We start from the raw sequence: 22,477 nt of genomic DNA on the forward strand, positions 1-22,477 counted from the left end.
TCTGGTGCTCTCTGACTGCTTGGATATCTGTAGCAGCCTGAGCCTCTTCTGGGGATCTAACCTTTCCTTTTGCCTGAAGCGATTGCTCCCAAGCGCGGGACAATCTTTTCAGGACCCATTTTTCGTTATGGGCCTCTTCTGAGGGGTCGTAACTATTGCAAGCGCTCTGTCCTGCTTCTGTTGCGTGTGAGATAATTGTGCGCGTCCACTTAACCATGTTTTCGCGGGTTAAATGTGCTCTATCTAGCTGTCCGAAAACTGCGCTGAAGTGAATCCACAGCCTTCCTGCGAATGCTGTGGGGTGTTCGGATCTCTTCTGCCTGCACTTATTCAATCCTTCTACGGGGTCACCTCTATTGTACCCGATGGCATCTAAAATGGCAGTGTGCATCTCCTCTAGGCTGCCTCCTGCCACGTTTTGTGGGTCGGGGAGGGCTGCCACTACACTCTGGTCTAAGCTCAGCACGGTGAGCTTAACCTGCTCTCTCTCATCCAGGCCGTACATGGTAGCCTGCTGTTTTACTTTAGCGAAGAACTGGTGGGGGTCTGCGGTGGGGAGGAACGGAGTGATCTTTTCACACGCGTCCCTTAGCTGGGTTACTGTTAAAGGGGTGGTGTAAGTTATGTCTGGGGCGCCTTCTGATTCGGCTTTCCTCTGTGTGGTTACGGGATTCATGGGTGCGGTTATGGTCTGAGCTGTGGGGGGTTGGGGTGCCTGTCGTTTCTGCTGAGCTGCTGGCGCACATGTTCCCTGAACATAACGCTGCGCTGTCTCGCTTAATTCCTGCCAATCTGGGGCATTTTCCCCATCTAACTGAGCTCCAAAGGTGCTTTGGAAGCCATTCTGCACCGAAAGCAGAGATTGCAATTCCGCAATCTGTTTCCTGCATTTCGCGTGGTCAACTGTGCTTTGTCTTTGTTCGGTCGTTGCAGCGTGGAGTGCTCTCAAAGCTGCTTTGAGATCGGAACATTGCCTCTGCAATGCCTCCACCTGCTTTTCCGATTCCTGTCTTATCAGAACGGCACGTTGCACGTCCTGATAGGCTTTCTCATACTGGGTCTGGGAACTGTTCAGATGAGCTAGACAAGACTGGTGAGCCCTCTTGGCATCGTCCACCTCTCTACCCTTCTCTGCCAACTTCCCTTTAAGATCCAGGTTTTCTTTCTCGATGTCCCTGACATCGACCTTACTCATCCGGTTCCTTTCCTCTAAATCTGCCCGGAGCGTCCTGATGACCTCCTCTGCGCCTCGCAACTGTGCCAAGCAGGACACAATCGCCATCGGCTTGCGTGCTTTACCTAAACTCTTTTTGTGTATTTGAGAGAGGTTCTCCCACCAAGTATGACCTATACTTCCGGGACCTGTCTCCTCATTTGCACAAAACTCTTTCCAAAGGGGCCATCCCTTTCCCTGCAGATATTTGCGGAGTTCCAGCTCCCACGTGGGACACTGGCCTACTCTGCTACTGCTGCTGGTCGCTGCGACCACAAACTTTGCTGGATCCATCAGACGTTCCATTGCCTGCATGGCCATTTCCTCTGACTCTCTTTTTATAATTTGGAACAGGGGGTTGCTGGGGTGGTGTTTCGTGAAAAGGGTACGGCTTACGCTATTTTCCGATTACAAAACTACCGAAAGTTTGTCGCAACAAAAAGCTTTCAGTTTTACCTTACAGCCCTGTTAGTACGCATGCACTAAACACACTTCCGAATTTCGCTTATTATTTTGAACACCTTGAATACTTGTGATCTCTTTCTTTCTCTGCAATTTGGAGTTCTAATTCAAATTTCAGGGTCCTGGACACTGTGGTGTTTCCACTTGCAACAGGGTCCCGGCGGATGTCGCCACTAAATGTTGCACGTTTTACTATGAGCGTAAAACGCGTTTATTGGAGTGTATTAACACGCCTCCGAGTTCGACGTGTGCTTAACACTGCTAGGCTCTGTTCTATGTAATTATTTAGCTCTGGAGTCGCCAGTTGCCGTATAGGCAACGTCACAAGTATTCCAAGGTCAAGTTCAAAGTAATAAAGACGATACACCGATTAGTCAAGTTCAAACGATCAATATTTATTATACAGTTAATAATAAATACTCATGCACACACACTAAGAGACTAAGCTACAACTAAACATAAGCAAACAGAATACTTATCTAACAGGAACAGGCAAGGTCAGAGAACGAGGCCTTCGTCCTGGTTTTGTCTGCAGCCTTCAGCAAGCGTTCTGGCACTTGGGAGTCTAGCGGGCTTGGATCGCGTAGCGAGCGTTGAACTTACGGTTTCAGCGGCTGGTGCTCAACGGCTGGAGTCAGGATACCAGGTGTCAGTCGGGGCCGGAGCACGGGTTTAACAGACCGGACAACACGAGGTCCCTATCTTTTATAGGGGTTCCGTTGTCCTTCCCTCTTCTCGGGCGGGCTCTACCTATTGGATCAATTTCTTATCGATACTGGATTAATTCCCCAATGCGAGGGGGTCTCCGTGATGGAGGGGGCGTTTCTTATGTCCTTTTGTTTGGAGGTTTCTGGTGCCTCGATGTCTGGGTCTTGATTGGAATGTGTCCATTCAGAACCAAATGTATCTATTGTGTGGGTGTTCAAGTCTGATGGCCTCATTAGCATGCAAAGCGTTTTGCCATTTGCACCTAGCTAAGGTCTTTTCACCTGAGCCCAAACTGGTTTCTGCTGCTGCAGAATGCAAACTGCTCTTTGCAGACTGCTGTTCTGGCTGAACTGTCTGTTTCTCAGCAGCCTTCCATTTTAGTTTAGCTCAGTGTCCATTTTGCGTGGCCAGCATGGCTACAACGTTCCACCATCTGGAGACGTTTTAGACAAATTGTATACAGATGTTGGATGAATGGTATCGGTGGTTTGAGTTGTGGGTAGTTTATTTGAAAAGCCCGTTTAGCTTCAATTATTTCTGTAATAAAAACTGGAGAGCAAGTCTCAACTTCAACTCCAATTTTATTGTGTTCGACAATCACTTCTCATCCTGCATCCCCTTTATATATAATATGTGCAGTCTTTCAAACAGTAACTGCGATCTATTAAATGATTAAAAACTCCAGTTCTAAATTAGAGGAACATTAACTCTGTCATAACCATTTCCCCTCTTCAAGAAAAAAATATTTGACGCAAATTTCCATAACACAAATTTTCTTTTCTACAATTAATGCACCCTGCTCACCCCTTTTTAAAATTTGAATACCTACTCTTATATTCTCTTCCTTGTAGGAAAAGATACCCCTCTTTCACAATTTCTAATAACTTCTTCAAACTTTCCCCTTTTTTCGTTAGACAGTCAGCTAATTGGTAACCGCTGTCAACCCACTTGATCTGGTCAATCTCTCTCTTCTCTAACATCTGTTTTAGGCTCGCTATGTCAACCCGTAGTCTTTCTTCGTTGGCGCTTTTTGTAGAGGTTACAGGTTAACCAACGGCCATTCTCCGAAAGGGACTTGTCTCTTTGACACTGTTAGGTACTGTTCCCGAATGCCTTGTTCCATTTAAAATTTCAGTCAGGATCCTGGATATAAAAATTAGCCATACCTACTGCCTCTATTAGGGTCAATGTCTCTGCTGCAAAAAGGTACTTTTTAACCACTCCTCGCATCTCACTAGTTTCCCATGCCAAAGGGAAACATTATAATTTCTTCCTCCGGAGCAAAATTATAAATCCTCCTGCACTCAAAACCATTGCCAAGATTAGCATAAGATGCATCACTATAAACAATCGGTTTCCGTTTTCTATTATCACTGAAAGATGGGAATTTCAAAGCTTCTCCAATTTTAATTTTGCTAATGTTTTGTTGGCTTGAGCAATTTATTCAACTTTGGGCCATTTATTTTAGTGTTTAGTTCTAAAGCATCAAAACTGGCATTCGGTCTTGTTTGTCTACCTAACCAATTCAGCTGCCCAATTAAACTTCAGAGGTCCTCTTTCCATTTCAGCAGGTCGGGGGCCGGTTTAGCTCGATGGGCTAGACAGCTGGTTTGTGATGGAGAATAAGGCCAGCAGCGTGGGTTCAATTCCCGTACCGGCTGAAGTTATTCTGCCTTCTCAACCTTGCCCCTCGTCTGAGATGTGGTGATCCTCAGGTTAACCAACGGTTCTCCCTCTTAAAGGGGAAAGCAGCCTATGGTTCATGAAGATGCACAAAAGCTCCCCTCCAAGGTGCCAATGAAACAATTGCAGGGTCTGCTTTCAACTGAAGGTAGCCCAACTTTATCAAAGTTGATCTCATTGAGAAATATCAAACCGGAAGGTGTTATTCAATCCAAAGAGAAAATGCTGGAAAATCTCAGCAGGTCTGGCAGCATCTGTAGGGAGAAAAGAAGAGCTAACGTTTGAGTCCAGATGACCCTTTGTCAAAGCTAAAGACAGAGAAAGTGGGAAATATTTATACTGTGGAGTGAGAATGAAAGATGAGTCATGGCCACAGAAACCCAGGGAAACGGGGTGCTCATGGCCATAGAAACCAAGGGGAAAGAGTGCTAATGGCAGTCCCCAGCGAGGACAAAAGATGTGAAAGGCCAAACAGCAGAGAAACTAACATCAGAGGGTAAACTGTGACAGATGTAGATGTGGGGGGACGGGAAGGGGGAAGCAAAGGGGAGAAAGGGTAACGAAAGGTGGATAAGATGGAGGGGGGCAAATATATATCAAGAAAGACAAGAGAGAAAGAAATGGTAAAAAAACAGTTAAACTGAAATGGGATTGAAACAAATGGGTCGAAGGTGCGGTAGAGCTAATCATCTGAAGTTGTTGAATTTGATGTTGAGACAGGAAGGCTGTAGCGTGCCTAACTAGAAGATGAGATGTTTGCGTCGAGCTTCACTGGAACATTGCAACAGGTCAAGGACAGACATGTGGTGCATGGGAGCAGAATCTTGTGTTAAAATGGCAAGCAACGGGAAGGTCAGGGCCCTGAATGCGCACAGACCGAAGGTGTTCAGCAAAGCGATCATCCAGTCTGTGTTTGGTGCCTCCGATATAGAGGAGACCACATTGGGAGCAGCGAATGCAGTAGGCCAAATTGGAAGAGGTGCAAGTGAAAACGCTGCTTAACCTAGAATGAGTGTTTTGGGTCTGGGATGTTAAGCATGGAAGAGGTAAAGGGGCAGGTGTTACACCTTCTGCGATTGCATGGGAAGGTGTCATGGGTAATGGGAGAGGTGTTTGGTGTGGTGGAGGAGTGGACTAGGTTATCTTGGAGGGAACGGTCTCTGCAGAATGCTGACAGCGGCAATGAAGGGAAGATGTGTTTGGTAGTGGCATTGCGCTGGAGTTGGCTAAAATAGCGGAGAATTATGCTTTGCATACGGAGGCTGGTGGGGTGAAATGTGAGAACGAGGGAGACTCTATCCTTGTTCTGGGAGGGGGTGAGGGTAGTGGCGCGGGAGATGGGCTGCACACTGTTGAGGGCCCTGTCAACAACTGTAGGTGGGAAATCACAGTTGAGGAAGAAGGAACACATTTTTGAAGCACCATTTTAGAAAGTGGCATCACCGGAACAAATGCGACGGAGGCGAAGGAGTTGAGAGAAAGGGATGGAATCCTTACAGGGTGTAGGGTGTGAAGAGCTGTAGTCCAGATAGCTGTGGGAGTCGGTGGGCTTGTAGTGGATATTAGTAGATAGTCTATTGCCGGAAATGGAGACCGAAAGATCAAGGAAGGGTAGGGAAGTGTCTCTTGCCGGAAGTGGAGACAGAAAGATCAAGGAAGGGAAGGTGTCAGTCAATCTGTGTACACATTTAGCTGCCAGAGTACGTACCCTTTCTGTGTTTGGCGCCTCTTTTGGAGAACAAAGAAAAAATTATCTTTGAAGCTTATGTTCCTGTAAGAAGCAGCTTTAATATCCATCAACTTGTATTCCCAAGCCAAGAAGATGTTCAAAATAACCTTTACTGTAGGTGAATCTACCGTTGTATCTGGCCAAAGCCAGGCTGATAGCATGAGTTTTTCCTCAACCAGAACAGTCTGGTTTCCATGTTGCAAAATGATTGTTTTGCCATCTATACCTATAATCTTTCCTGGGTGGCATGGTAGTGCAATGGTTAGCATTGTTGCTTCACAACGCCAGAGACCTGAATCCAGGTAACATTTTAACCGGTATATTCCACATACTGTAGATGTTCATCCGCTGTCTGATGCGGAACAATTAAAGTTGTCTGCGACCAACGCCTTCATCAATGGATTGAATCTTCTCGTTACTGAGACAATGCCTTCTCTTTGGTCAATATCTCCCTCTTCAGAGGCTTCTGTCTCGTGTTTGTCTTCAAACATCCTATTATGTCTGTTAGGGCAATTTATTGCATAATGGCATTTCAAATCACACCTAAAACAGCGATTGACCACATCATGAATATTTCTGGGGTTCATTTTTTGATTGAAATTTCCCAATTCATTCCTCCTGCCATAATTGTGAAAGGTTTTTCTGGTCTCATTATTTATAGTTATAAATCATCTTATTGATGCTTGTGGCCTGTTTCTAGATCACTTCGCCATCCCGCTAACATAGTCTTGCATAGTTTGTCTTATTGCTGATCAGCCCATTTGTGTCATGAATGCTGCCAGGAAGGAGTGTTTCCCCAGGAACATTTTTTAGAGCCTCTGACATTTGTTCCAACAAGGTCTCCAAAGTTAAATTGTGTCAAAATCATAAGCCTATCCATATTGTAACTTTAACACTGTCTATGCAATTGAGGAATTTCTAGACTGAACTTTTGCAGCCTAGCACGTAGTCTGCTAAATTCCATTGTACACTCTTCTATGGAGGTATCCTCTGACTGTCTAACTTTGTCAAAATCTAACCAGGCCTCAAGCACTTAGAACATAGAACGATACAGCGCAGTACAGGCCCTTCGGCCCTCGATGTTGCACCGACATGGAAAAAATCTAAAGGCCATCTAACCTACACTATGCCCTTATCATCCATATGCTTATCCAATAAATTTTTAAATGCCCTCAATGTTGGCGTGTTCACTACTGTTGCAGGTAGGGCATTCCACGGCCTCACCACTCTTTGCGTAAAAAACCAACCTCTGTCCTATATCTATTAACCCTCAATTTAAGGCTATGTCCCCTCGTGCTAGCCACCTCCATCCGCGGGAGAAGGCTCTCGCTGTCCACCCTATCTAACCCTCTGATCATTTTGTATGCCTCTATTAAGTCACCTCTTAACCTTCTTCTCTCTAACGAAAACAACCTCAAGTCCATCAGCCTTTCCTCATAAGATTTTCCCTCCATACCAGGCAACATCCTGGTAAATCTCCTCTGCACCCGTTCCAAAGCTTCCACGCCTTCCTATAATGAGGCGACCAGAACTGTACGCAATACTCCAAATGCGGCCGTACTAGAGTTTTGTACAACTGCAACATGACCTCATGGCTCCGGAACTCAATCCCTCTACCAATAAAGGCCAACACACCATAGGCCTTCTTCACAACCCTATCAACCTGGGTGGCAACTTTCAGGGATCTATGTACATGGACACCGAGATCCTTCTGCTCATCCACACTACCAAGAATTTTACCATTAGCCAAATAAGGCATCCTTTTGTAAACCTTATCCATGAAAGTTAATAATGTATCAAAACCTTTATCCGAGTTCAAATGCTCCTGCTCCAATTCTGAGAATACCTTGCATCTTATTTTCGCTTTGTATGGTAGCAAAAGTGCCAGGGCCATTCCTTGTTTTTCTTGGACAGGGATGTCACCACAGTCCACATGGTAACTTCATTCTTCCATTGGTGCTCAAAGTAATGGTGGATAGTCACTCTACTCTTGGATTCAGCCATTTGTTTTCCAAGTTAATCCAAATCACACAAGGTTGGAATTCAGAAGACAGTCTTGCGTTCAACAAAATCTTAGTTGGCAATCTTTTTTTAACTTTCTCGCAGAAACCATTTCCTGTTAACACTGTTTAGCTCCGATGGTATCAAACTGGAAAGTAAGTCTAGACCTCATAAACGTCAACTTTATTATATTCTACAATCACTTCTGCTCCAATATCCCAGTGCCATCTGTATCCCCTTTATATATAATGCAGTCTACCAAACAATAAGTGTGGTCTATTAAACAATTCAAACTCCAATTCTAACTTAAACACTGGGGAACATTAACTCTTTCCGAAGTAAGCTATTTTTTCATCACTACTTGTCACTACTTGCTTTTGTTTATAAATGAAAGCTATTATGTGTTTGCATCACTTGTGTAGTGCAACAGCAAAAGGGTTTTTAGTGGGACCTTGCATGCCAATGTTTAGACGACGCCATAACTGATGAGATTCTTTTCTCGATATGGTTGCTGATGGGATCACAAATACATGTTTCAGTCCTGCAATCCACACACACCTCTGCCTGCTATTTCTTTTACATAAGAATGATTGCTAACTTTTAGCAATTGAAATGTAATCTAATGAATGGTCATTGACCTGGAACATTGACTTTGTTTCTTGCTCGACAGATTCTACCTGAGTAGTTACACTATTTTGTTTTTTTAAAAATTTGATTTGAAATCAATTGTGGAAGAGAAGCAAATCTACATGGCCATTTTCCACCTTGTATGATGGGCTCTTTTAACTTCTATCCTGCAGTATAAAGCAGCCAATATTATTATAATTGAGCAAATTGAAGTTCAATATTTCTCCTGCTCCAGTTTGTTTTGATTTCAACCTTAATTTTTAACCACAATTTTTTGGGAGGGTATTATTTCTTCATTTGCTTGCTTAGGTATGAGGAATGGCAAATCATTGGGACCAGAACTTGCTCATTGTGGCTTTGTGCCATGCCTAATCTTTATCCCGCTCTTGTAGTATATTAGTGGTATATCAGTAAATCAATTCCAAGTTTTTCATCACATGGAGCACAGTTTAAATGGTCAGATATCCCAGTGTGCTTTACTCCAGCAATTTAGCCAGAGAGTGAATGTTGAGAAGGTGTGGGGGCGAATCACAGGTGCTGGCAGTGGTACAGGGAGCTTTTCATCTGATCAAAACCAGCTGGGCCATGAACATCAGGCACCAAGACGAGGGCGCAGTTGTGAAAGAAACACTACTAGAACAGCAACGCTGGTAAGACAGTGAGACATGTGGAGGCCTGCTAGGCTATATGTAGATGACGACTGGTCGACACATCTCTGAATCAAATGAACAAGCTTGTAAGACTAGCCAAAGAGATTAGAACGTCACGTAAGCACTTTGGCATCAAGACAGTTTGGTGGGATACTGTTGAGTAGGTGTAGCCCAAAGTAGAGAAATAGTATAAAGTGTGGAGCCTGGTCGTCCACGAATTAGAACTTTTATGGACAATTAGAAATCCTTTCCTTTATCTGTACCTGCAAAGGTGCAAGTATGATAGCTTGGACTTCTTCTGTGCTAATGACTTGTCATTTAATGTAACACTGCAGAACAGGGATTCCCAAACTAGGTTCCATTTTTTGTAGGTGTGTACCTATTGCCCAATCATAATTTTTTTTGTGGTTTAATTTTCCAATACAATAAGAATATTTCTCAGGGGTTCCTTCAGTAATATTGGGAGATCAAAAGGGTTCCGCGGCTGGAAAAGTTTGGGAAGCCCTGCTGTAGAAAAATTGCCTCAGAGCAACACTGTTGATGTATATTCAAGCTTATATAAAACTACTTAGGTCTGAATTACGCTGCCTGTGTTATCTTGGGACTAACAGCCCTTTGTAAATATAACCACAGGAAATATGTCAACAGAAGCAATTGGTTAATTTTGAAATTTCTTCTTTAAAGTTCATCCATTCTACAAAATTTTACTTATTGGCACCAGTAGACATATACCTGACCTGGTTTACCTTTTAAATATATTTGAAAATCATTGATGAATAGTTGTCATGTTTGTAGTGTTGATGTAGCATGTAAACATTCAACACTGCTGAGTTTGTTTCGGAAATTCTTCAGACACCATTACCTGGAAAGAGCGGAAATGTAGACTAAACTCAGACAAGTAGCAATTTGGTTCATGTACCTTGAAACTGACGCCACGTGTTTCTTCAAAATGGACTAATCCTGCAGCCATTGAGTAAGTTATAATGTGCACAAATATCTTCTTCACTTCTAGGAGAGCAATTCAAAGTTGAAACAAGAACAATCACTGTGGATTTTGGAGGAGGAGTTGAGATCTACAAGGTTATTGAAGCTGGTCTGGCTGGACTCGAAATTGGTGTCCTGGGTATGTATTTTCAGATAAAGCAGGTGGAATTCCTGAGTCGCTGTGTAACAACGCACAAACGTTATTACCGATCTGTGAACCAATTGTTTTTTTTTTAAAGTTCATTTTACGGGCTGTGGGTGTCGCTGGCAGGGCCAGTATTTATTGCCCATCCTTATCTGCCCTCCATTTGAGAGTCAACCACATTGCTGTGGATCTGGATTCACATGTAGGCCAGACCGGGTAAGGACGGCAGATTTCCTTCCCTAAAGGACCATAATGAACCAGACGGGATTTTATGACAATTTACAATGGTTTCATAGTCATCACGAGATTTTTAATTCCGGATATTTTTTAAAAATTGAAACCCGATCTTGCTCTGGGTCTCTGGATTACTAGCCCAATGACAATTCCACCATGCCTCCCCTAAAATGTTTTATGACTATTTGAAAATAAGATCGAGTCCAGCACCTCAAATCCGGCTCTCTGAAAACTGGTGGTGCCTGAAAACCGGGCACCTTTTTTAGTGAGCCCTGCAAGAATCTTAAATCCTATTAAATAAGTGAATGACTGGATTGTTCGGGGTGTTGCTGCAGTGATGTGACGATGTGCAGAGCAGTTATCCGCTTTGAGCACCTGATGTTTCCCATGCGCTGAGTGGCTTGGCTGAGCTTGGTTCTCTGGTCGCTTCACCAGCATGCTGATGCTTAAATTCAGCACAGCCTGAGAGTCGGCCTTCTTTACCTTACCAGGTAACCGTGACGGAGCGTTTCTCAGTAATGATCAAGACACTTGGTGAAAATAATTCAGAAGTGAATGAAGTCAGCGCAGGTCTGGCAGAGATGTTTGAACTCTCCCAGGAAGAACAAATGGCTCTTGCAGAATCCAGTGAGGTAGAATGTTTAGTTATGTATCTTTCTTGGGAGTGTATTTTCAGTTACCAAAAAAACTACAAAAATCAAAACCCAGCAGAAGTTTGAAGTTCTCAGCCTGCACTAAAAGTAAGAAAAGTCTATTTGGAAATAAAAACCAAAATGTCAGGTCCAGCTTTATTCGCATCAGTAGATAGGCCGATGAAGCCCTGTGGCAGGGAGGTGTTATAGAAAGACTAGAAACTGAGATGGAAAGAAAATGATTCAATATGTTTTCTTGAGGAACCGGTTCTCGTGGTTTCATGTATTAAGGTTCTAATTTTTTTCTGAAATCTGGCTGGTTTTGAGACAATCTATTTGTACTGCTTTAATTCCACAAGAAGGAATGGAGTTAACGCTGGTGGTTATACTTTGCTTGTGAATTTCCTCCTTTTGTTTCTGCTGGGCAGCAGGTCTATATACAGCAGAAAATTCACTGCTTTGTTCACTGAAAACTGTTGAATGTTTGCACCCCCATTAATTTTACCCTCTTTTGCTTTTGAAGAACTTTGCTTCATTTAGAATATGTATCAAGTCCTGCCTTGGGTACTTTCGCACAGTTAACTCCTTCTCGGGGCGGCATGGTGGCTCTGCTGACTCTCAGCTCCAGGGACCCAGGTTCAATTGTGGCCTGTGTATGTAGTTTGCACTTTCTCCCCCGTGTCTGCGTGGGTTTCCACCCACAATCCAAAGATGTGCAGGTTAGGTCAGGTTACAGGGATAGGGTTGGGAATGGAACCCAGGTTGGGTGCTCTTTCAGTGCAGACTCGATGGGCTGAATGGCCTCCTTCTGCACTGTCGGGGTTCCATGATTCGACGGCCTGCAGTTGAATGCCCCCTTCTTTTAAAATTTGCACTGTATGCAATCGACAGTTCCAATGATTATTTGCCACTTCCTCTGAATAAAGTGAGTTTTATTCAGTTTTATTTACTGAGGACTTTCCTGGGTGCAGGAATGTTCCATGTGATTTCATGCAAGGGAAGACCTTTTGAGTTCCAGTTCTGGCCAAATCGTTATATCTTTCCTTTCAGTACCTAACACGACCTAGATGGAGGAAGTCTGTACATCACATACAATAATATAGGGAAAGAAAAGAATAGTGGGGTGGCTGTACTCGTGTGGGAAGACGTAGTAATGAAAAGAGAGGGGACAATAACCGAATCCATATGGTTGGGATCAAGAAGCAAGAAAGGGATGATCGCACCACTGGGAACATTCTGTTGGCAACCAAATCTGTGAAAGTGTCATTTTTCATGTATAATCCTGCCTGGCTGGCCGATACCTGTTGGGGGAAAATGTCTCTGATCTGATTGTCCCGATAGTGGGTGGGGGTAGAGCAGAGGCATGCAGAGCTCTAACGTGGAGGCAATTACTAATGTGACACGGAATATGTAGAGTGTGCCATACTTTGGAGTTGAATATATTGAGAGTGATGAAGTTTTGGCATGCTTCCAATCTTAAGGACATATTGTTTAAATGTTACCTTGCTGGGAGTGTCCTAGCAATCTGCACATTCACCCGTTATTTCCTATGGGTTCATACCTTGTAGGGAGGGAAATGTTATTACTAATTAGTGCTTTTTTAAAAAGAAATTCCCTATTCTTGCACATATCTCCAATGAGAAATTACCCTTTTGAAGGGTAACAATAGAGTAACTGCGAAGAGGTCTATGGATTCCATAGAGAGACGGTGACTAAGTTTCAATATCACTGGGCTAGTAATACAGATCCAAGCTAATGTCTGGGACATGGGTTCAAATCCCACCAGGGCAGCTGAGGAAATTTAAATTTTCTTAATGCATCGATTGCTGTAAAACCCATCTGGTTCACTAATGTCTTTTGGGGAAGAAATCTGTCGTCCTTGCCCGGTCTGGGCTATGTGTGACTCCAGATCCACAGCCGTGATGTTGACTCTTACTGCCACTCCGTTCAGGGGAAATTAGGGATGGCCAATAAATGCTGTCCTTGTCAGTGACGCCCACATCCACTGAAAGATGAGAAAAAAAGAATAAGACTGTGAATGGAGCCAAAAACCTGAAAGGGGATATCTAATTTGTATTAATATCACTGAATCTATATTGTTTCTCAATGGTGTTGAAGCAATTTGACGTAACCTGATGTACCATTTTAATATTCTTCAGTGAACAATGTGGGAATTTCTTACAACTACCCAGAATATTTCCTGGATGTTCCTGATCTCGATAATGTAAGTATACAAACATCTGAGCTATTGTTTTTTCTCCCTTCTGCATACTTATCCAAAGTTGGATCGTTCTAGGCCGAAGTTGTTGGCTCCTTCGGGTGTGGCAAAGGTGCTGTTGGCATTTTTGGAGCAGATGGAGGGGGGTGTGGGGGGCACATTTCCGGCAGTTTATGCACCTGGGGGGGATAAGGAATTCTCATTCTTTTCTTCAGTCCACAGATTTATTCCAGGATCGACTATTTTTTCACCTGGGTAGGTCTCTTCAGTGGCTGAGGAAGGCGGAATACTCGGCCATTGTCACTTCAGATCGTGCTCCGCATCTGGTGGGCTTGGTTTTGGAGTCGGGTCCCAACGGCGCCCGCCGTGCAGGTTGCATGTATGGTTACTGACTAAGAGGGGACTTTGTGGGTGTATGTCTTGAGGCTATTGAGGAGTACGAGGGGTTCAATAAGAACATCTCTGTCTAGCCTTCCATGCTCTGCGAAGCCTTGAAGGCGGAGTAATTCGAAGAAAGATGATATACAAGGTGCAAATGAATAGGGAGGTCCTGGTGGAGCGGGTGAAGTTGGTGGATGCTATCCTGAAGGTGAACCGCAGGTATTTGTGAGACCCTACCCTGGAGCTCCTGGTGAGCAGGAAGAAGCTGCAGTCGCAGTTCGATCTATTGTCCATGGGCGCAAAGCGGTGAGCCAGCTGTGACGTTCAAGGTTTTTAAAAAAACGAATATGGGGAAAAGGCCAGCTGTTTTTTTTAGCCCATCAGCTGAGGCGGCAGGTGGCTTCCTGGGAGATTATCCAGGTTAGGGATTCGGGAGGCTGCTTGATTTCCACCTCTGATAAAGTCAATGCTATGTTTGAGGCTTTTCACAAGGGTCTCTATAGGGCGGAGTCCCCGGTGGGACATGTCGACACTTTTAGATGGCTTGAATTTTGCAGTGGTGGGGTGAGAGAGACGGGAAGAGTTGGAGGCCCCGTTAGGCCCTGAGGAGATTTTGATAGGTATAGGGCAGATGCAGACCGGTAAAGCTCCCGAACCTGATGGGTTTCCTCTTGAATTTTACAAGACTTTTACAGATCAATTGATCTCGTTACTGATGGACATGTTTAATGATTCCTTACCCTGGGAGTCTTTGTCTGCTACACTTTTGCAGACTTCTGTTTCTCTTCTGTTGAAGAAGGATAAGGACCCCACTGAATGTGAGTCATAACTGATCTCACTATTGAATGTTGACGCCAAGATACTGGCTTAAGGTGTTGGCGTTGAGACTGAAGCCCTGTCACCCTGGGGGTAACTGCGGAGGATCAGACAGGCTTTGTTAATGGTTGGCAATTGTCAGACAATATTCGACGGCTGTTGAATATTCTCTCTCTTCCGCTGAGCGCGATCCAGAGGTGGTTGTGTCTTTGGATGCCAAGAAAGCATTTGATAGGCTGGAGTGGACATAATTTTTTGAAATCCTGGATAGATTTAGTTTAGAGCCAAAGCTTATTTCATGGGTAAAGTTATTGTATAGGGCCCCCACAGCTGGTGTTCATACCAACGCCTTGAGCTGGAGATATTATTGAATAGGGGGACAAGACCAGGGGTGTCCTATGTTGCCTCTCTTAGTTGTTTCAGCAATTGAACCCTTAGCCATTGCTTTCAGAGCTTTGGGTAAGTGAAAGAGGTTTGGGGGGGGGGGGAAGAGAAAGAAGATGGAGCACAGGATATCATTGTACACTGATGATCTGCTTTATGTTACGAACTCAGTCCTCACTATGGGTAAAATAATGAAGATACTGACCAGCATTGACTCCTTTTTTGGTATACAAGTTGAAACAGGAAAACGACAAGTACTTTCCGGTTAACCCCTGGGGAGGGGTGCCAGCGGGGTGGGGGGAGACTGCCGTTTTGCCTTGTCAGATCTTGCTTCCGGTATCTGGGTGTCCAGGTGGCCAATGATTGGACCTGGCTCCATAGATTGAACTACGCGAGTCTGGTGAGTAAGGGAAATCTAATTTACAAAACTGGGATAAACTTCCTTGTACTTGGACAGAGGCAAGTCTATCAACATGAATATTCTTCCAAGGTTTTTGTTTCTTTTCCAATGTCTTCCTGTTTGTCTTCCTAAATTGGGTTGATATCATCCTGTATGTGGGTAGGCAGGGCCCTGAGGAACCGCAGGACAGTTCTTCAAATGGATGGACAGTTGGGAGGTCTAGCATTGCCCAATTTGCTTTTTTATTATTGGGCAGCCAGTGTTGAGAAGGTGATGGGGTGATATATTGATCCGGGTTCCCTATGGGGACAGATGGAGGCAAGGTCGTGTAGGAGAATCTAGTTTCAGAGCGTTTGTTATGCCTCGCTTCTGTTTTCTTCAGCATGGTACTCTTCGAACCCAATGGTTGTGTCCACTCTGAAAGATAAGGAGACAATTCTGGCAGCACTTTAAGCTTGGATCCATATAGAGGTTGGAACCTATTTGCGCTCATCATTCATGTGAACCATTGAGACTGGACGCCATGTGTGGGGTGGGAAGGGGTTTGAGAGATTTGGGGATTTGCCAGTTTAGAGGAACCGACAGCGAAGTTTGGACTTTGGGGGACAAACTCATTCCGATACGTCCGGATTAAAGGGCGTATCTTGTCTGAGGAATCTATTCTGGTGGATGAGGTGTAAATATAGTGGGGGGGGGAAAGAGTTGAAATGTATAGTGGATGGTGGAGTGAGGCCCTTCGTAGGGTGAGCTGTACATCTTCATGTGTGCGGCTCGGTCTGACCCAGATGGGGGTAGAGCCTAGGGCTCACCTGACCAAGGCTTAGATGAGTGGCTTCTTTACGGGGATAGAGGACAGGTGTGAGCTGGGTGCTGGCCAACCACACACATGTTCTGGTCGTGTCCCAAACTGCTAAGCTTTGGGTCTGCTTCTTTTGCACCATGTCAGTGATTCTGAATATTCATTTGGAACCATCCCTTTGGTGGGCATTTTCAGGGTGTTGGATTTGCTGGGGATGGAAGTGAGGCTGAAGGCAGACATCCTCGTCTTTGCCTCGTTGATTGCCCGGAGGCGAGTTCTTCTGGGGTGGAGGTCTCCTACTCTGCCCAGTGCCTCGGTACGGTTGGGTAACCTAATGGAATTCTTGTACCTGGAGAAGGTCAAGTACACCGTCCGGGGTTGGGGGGGGGGGGGGGGGGGGGGTCGGTTGAACTACGCGAGTCTGGTGAGTAAGGGAAATCTAATTTACAAAACTGGGATAAACTTCCTTGTACTTGGACAGAGGCAAGTCTATCAACATGAATATTCTTCCAAGGTTTTTGTTTCTTTTCCAATGTCTTCCTGTTTGTCTTCCTAAATTGGGTTGATATCATCCTGTATGTGGGTAGGCAGGGCCCTGAGGAACCGCAGGACAGTTCTTCAAATGGACGTTTGAGGACTCGTCTACTGAGGTAGTATGGGCCGAGGTTAGGAACAGGAGAGGAGAGGTCACCCTGTTGGGAGTTGTCTATAGACCTCCGAATAGTTCCAGAGATGTAGAGGAAAGGATAGCAAAGATGATTCTCAACAGGAGCGAGAGTAACAGGGTAGTTGTTATGGGGGACTTTAACTTTCCAAATATTGACTGGAAATACTATAGTTCGAGTACTATAGATGGGTCAGTTTTTGTGCAGGGTGTGCAGGAGGGTTTTCTGACACAGTATGTAGACAGGCCAACAAGGGGCGATGCCACATTGGATTTGGTACTGGGTAATGAACCCGGCCAGGTGTTAGATGTAGGTGAGCACTTTGGTGATAGTGATCACAATTCGGTTATGTTTACTTTAGCGATGGGCAGGGATAGGTATATACCGCAAGGCAAGAATTATAGCTGGGGGAAAGGCAATTATGATGCTATTCGGTAAGATTTAGGATGTATACGATGGGGAAGGAAACTGCAGGGAATGGGTACAATCGAAATGTGGAGCTTTTTCAAGGAACAGCTACTGCGTGTCCTTGATAAGTATGCACCTGTCAGGCAGGGAGGAAGTTGTCGAGCAAGGGAACCGTGGTTTACTAAGGAAGTTGAAGCACTTGTCAAGAGGAAGAAGAAGGCTTATGTTAGGATGAGACATGAAGGCTCAGTTAGGGCACTTGAGAGTTAGAAGTTAGCCAGGAAGGACCTAAAGGGAGAGGTAAGAAGAGCGAGGAGAGGACACAAAAAGTCGTTGGCGGATAGGATCAAGGAAAACCCTAAGGCTTTCTATAGGTATATCGGGAACAAAAGAATGACTAGAGTAAGATTAGGGCCAATCAAGGGTAGTAGTGGAAAGTTGTGTGTGGAATCAGGAGATAGGGGAAGCGTTAAATGGATATTTTTCGTTAGTGTTTACACTGGAGAAAGACAATGTTGTCGAGGAGAATACTCGGGTACAGTCGACCAGGCTAGATGGGATTGAGGTTCACAAGGAGGAGGTGTTAGCAATTTTGGAAAGTGTAAAAATAGATAAGTCCCCTGGGCCAGATGGGATTTATCCTAGGATTCTCTGGGAAGCCAGGGAGCAGATTGCAGAACCGTTGTCCTTGATCTTTATGTCGTCTTTGTCGACAGGAATAGTGCCGGAAGACTGGAGGATAGCAAATGTTGTCCCCTTGTTCAAGAAGGGGAGTAGAGACAACCCTGGTAATTATGGACCTGTGAGCCTTACTTCGGTTGTGGGTAAAATGTTGGAAAAGTTTATAAGAGATAGGGTTTATAATCATCTTGAAAAGAACAAGTTGATTAGCGATAGTCAACGCTGTTTTGTGAAGGATAGGTCATGCCTCACAAACCTTATTGATTTTTTTGAGAAGGTGACCAAACAGGTGGATGAGGATAAAGCGGTTGATGTGGTGTATATGGATTTCAGTAAGGCGTTTGATAAGGTTCCCCACGGTAGGCTATTGCAGAAAATACGGAAGTATGGGATTGAAGGTGATTTAGCGGTTTGGATCAGTAATTGGCTAGCTGAAAGAAGACAGAGGGTGGTGGTTGATGGCAAATGTTCATCCTGGAGTTCAGTTACTAGTGGTGTACCGCAAGGATCTGTTTTGGGGCCACTGCTGTTTGTCATTTTTATAAATGACCTGGAAGAGGGTGTAGAAGGATGGGTTAGTAAATTTGCAGATGACACGAATGTCGGTGGAGTTGCGGATAGTGCTGAAGGATTAAGGGCCCGTACTGCGCTGTAATGTTCTATGTTCTAACTCTCATGGCCAAAATTTTACTTTTATTAGAGCAGGGGCAGGTTCTGGACCAAATGCTCACATCTTTCGCATATACTCTTTCAATTTCTCCTAACGCAGACTGAACAAATAACTTGGTGAGATGAGACTGAATCTGAATGTCAGTTGCTTTATTTCCCATCAAGCGAACATGCAGAAATTCTGAGCAGATTATTTCCCTCAAAGCAGCTTTCATTTGTGTAATAGAGAGGACAATGAATGTGCTACACAACCCCATTAGGGGCTGGTTTAGCACACTGGGCTAAATCGCTGGCTTTGAAAGCAGATCAAGGCAGGCCAGCAGCACGGTTCAATTCCCGTACCAGCCTCCCTGAACAGGTGCCGGAATGAGGCGACTAGGGGCTTTTCACAGTAACTTCATTTGAAGCCTACTTGTGACAATAAGCGATTTTCATTTCATTTCACCGTCCTATCGCTCTGCTATGTTTTGTTGTTTCCACAACCCTTTACAGCTTTCATTGACCTTTTTTAAAAACCCTATCCCATTTGTCCAGACCGCTTTGTTTTTGTACAGATCAGAGGCTTAAAAAGCAGTGGAGGAATTAGCTGCCTTCTGTTGACAGTATCATAGTAAATTGAACATCAAGTGTCACGATCCCAGCTGATATTACTACCAGACAGACAGACACACACATTCCTGAACGGAAGCCTGGCTCAGTAGATCATAACATATTTTTAAAGATACACAGTCACAGGACTGCCAATTAACTTCTAACAAAGTAATCAAACCTTTGTTAATCAAGAAAAGATTAACTGCAATACACTACTCCTTCACTGCACCCTATATCATTAAACACGTGCACAGATTTATAAAGATAACAAAACATTCTCTTAAGTACAGAATCCATGTAAAATAAAAGGCCCATTGTGGGACTCACCACCCTCTGAAACCAAGTGGAAGATGCTACCCGAAACAACCTCCTGGATTTCTCATCAAATCCCCCCCCAAAATGCTTATCACACTAAACCAACGAGTCTCACTGGAACTCTGACATCTACACAAGTGTTTTCAAACTCCATTCTCAAAAAACACACCGTAGATTCTTCTCCCCAACACACTTTCTCTCCAAGGATCCACTTCCAGGATTTCAATCTCTCTTTTCAGTATTCTGCTGCCTTGGATTGCCACGTTCATTCAAGCTTCCATACGGCCTCTCGGGTACCCAGCTGTGCCAACAGAATGCTACTGCTTCACAGGCCGTGTTCGGATTTCCCCAAACGTTTAATTTACCTCTAAGGCTTCTGACATTAAATCTGGTTCCTGCAGCTGTCTCTTTAACTCTGAGCACTTGCTTTGCTTTGTACTTTAACTTCACCTCTCAGGACGTGTTCAACTTCTTGTTCTTTGTTCCTTTAACTTAACTGTCTTCCTGAGACATTCTGTAGACCCCAAGCTCCCTGTTTCTGAATTTTGTTTTGTTCTTTTGGGGAAACCTGCTTTCCCCCAGATCCCTGGTCCTGTCCAGCTTCTCCTGGGTCCGGCTTAAAACTAAACGCAAAAGTTCTTCCTAACTTCAGGTGGCCCCTGATGGCTCAGCAACAGCCTGGGTTTTGCCACCCAGCCGTCAACACCCATTAAGATACAGGCATCTGAACCAAGTCATTGCCCCTTTCAAATGCAGAACCACAAAATTAAACTTAAAGCTATGCCTTATTCCTAATACCCACAAATATAGATTATTTAAAACTGCCTCTCTTTCCTGACAAAGTTCCTTATTTCTCAATCCATTTATACGCCTTTCTATAGTTGGCCGTCATGATCCTTTCACAATGTGATTGAGGGAAAGTGCAGAGGTGTTATAAACCCAGCTGCAAGCCTCCCTTAACCAGGTTGAGGAAAAAGTTAAATGAATGAACGGTTTTATGTTTTGGTTGAGCTAGCATTTTGCTTTATGCATTTCTTTCCCAGGAATAATTTCAGACTTGTGTGTTAGCCTTGTACACGATCAAATAAGAGTGGAGCTTACTTTTGAGAACCTAAAAATTAAAATGGCCCTTTCATCTCCTAGAGTGAAGTTTAATACTGCGATCGCTGCAAGTTGTAAGAAATCGCAGCCTCCACTTGCGACAAAGCGGGGGCCCCACTCCCTGCAGTGATTTTGGCTGGAACACATGTTCGGTGTATCTTAATTAAAACAAGGTCAGCCTCTTTCCTGCAACTATAGGAATACTGGGCTCTCTGAAGTGTTTCTTTGGAATTGCCGTATCCCAGGTGATTGCAGATGCTTCATGGCTGGGGATGGACAGGTTCTGGGTTCCTCGAGGAATCGAGGGAATGTGGGGAGCAGGAGGAATAATTTGAGTTGAAGTCCAAGATCGGTGATGATGACTGAATGGCGGAGCAGTCCATACGGTCCACTTCTCCTACTTCTTGGGCTCTTGTGCCCTTGCACCTCCTGCACATTGACTCGCTGACTGACTACAGGGCCAGGACCACTGTTAAAAAGGCCCCACCTTCCTCTTCCCAAGTTTTATTTATTTAGCGAATGCAAAATCCACAAGTCGAGCAGTTTTTTCCAGTCCTCCTGCGTTGAGTGCAAATAATCCTCCGCTGAGCATGTGGATTGGGCATTCTCCCGTGACGTGGTGCATAGTTTGCTCTCCCACAGGCACATAGGGGGCTGGCACTGATGCCCCAACAGTGACCAAGGTTGACCAAGCAGGCGTCGTGGCCATGGCTGGTCCTGAACCGGTTATGGGTGGATCAGTCTTGGAGGGTTGAAGCCAGGCAGTTGTTGGGTTGGGTTTGAGAGCAGGTACTTGTTTGTCTTGTCCAATGATTCCCATTAATTTGTCCAGGTGGAATTTGTGTTGACGTCCTGTGTGGGAGTTTTTTTCCCCCAGCTTGCCTCCTTGATGGAGTCGTACCTTTTGTGGTCCGAATAGATTAGCACGGGTGGCAGGTGGGGGACATTGCGAACGTTTTCTAACATTATGTGGGCTGTTGCAAGTGGGCGGATATGTTGGGGGGGGGATGTTTACCAGGACAAACCACCCACTGGACCTCAGCACTGGCACACACATACTCAGCAGCAGAATACTGCTCTCTTGTTTTGTCGAGATCAGTGTGCGCACACGCACTTGACACCCAAGCTACATGTTACCATGCATATTATTACTGGAACACAACGCTCAACACCACTCCCCTCTGAGTCAAAATCAAAGAGCTGACAGATCATCAATCCTTTGATCAGAACTGCTTTAAATGCAAATCGATATGGCACAAAAAAAAACCCTGGATCTACTGATGCACTGTTGCCCGCAAACACTTTTCAATCGTAAAAATAGTAGTCCCCTGTTTACACTTAAGGCTTTAAGAAAAAAAACTCTAAAAAATATCTTCACTGGGTCTTCTGCGCTGTACCAGAAATAGTTCCAGTATCTGATTGCTCTTCATAATTGTGATCTCCCAGCCTTGGCATCACTCTGGAGAATCTATGCTAATATGGTCCTCAATGACTTTAATGTTGTTTCTATAATGGAGTAGGCAAAATATCTCGTAGTCAAAAGTTCCAAGTTTCATCACTTACTTGAATGTACAGGTTTCAAGAGTTTTTTTTTAAAGCTTACTTGAAATGCTCAAACCAATTTGCAACTTCCAGTAGTATACTGTGGGTGTATCTAACGGCAGACGATCTGCAGCGGTTCAAGAAGGTGGCTCACCACCACCACCTGGAGGGCACTTTGGGATGAGCAGTACCAGCGTGCCCACATCCTGTGGCAGAATGGGCAAGTTTTCTTTTTCATTCTATCAGCAATTCACTCTTAAGCTTACACCTGCCAACTCTTATTTGTTCCATTCGCTCGCAGACACAGCATTGGGGCAAATGTTAGCACTGCTTAAAGCCAGCAAGGGCAGCAGAAGCAATAGCCACAAAAAATCAATGCCTAACTTAATATTTCATTTGCAAGCTGGTTGTTTCCTTAAATGGGCTGAACTTTATTTTT

The 22,477-nt window shown here is 44.5% G+C and overlaps 1 protein-coding gene across 1 annotated transcript in view; it reads left to right on the forward strand.

Annotated features, from left to right (window-relative positions):
- LOC119970958 (very-long-chain 3-oxoacyl-CoA reductase-A-like) overlaps positions 1-22,477 on the forward strand; it is a 162,773-nt gene that overhangs the window by 60,899 nt on the left and 79,397 nt on the right. Inside the window, exons 5-6 of the mRNA XM_038806069.1 lie at positions 10,086-10,196; positions 13,228-13,292. Of these exons, the coding sequence (XP_038661997.1) occupies positions 10,086-10,196; positions 13,228-13,292 (176 nt within the window). The remainder of the gene's footprint in view (positions 1-10,085; positions 10,197-13,227; positions 13,293-22,477) is intronic.

Source organism: Scyliorhinus canicula, chromosome 9, assembly GCF_902713615.1.
Source record: "Scyliorhinus canicula chromosome 9, sScyCan1.1, whole genome shotgun sequence".
Classification (NCBI taxonomy): Eukaryota; Metazoa; Chordata; class Chondrichthyes; order Carcharhiniformes; family Scyliorhinidae; genus Scyliorhinus; species Scyliorhinus canicula.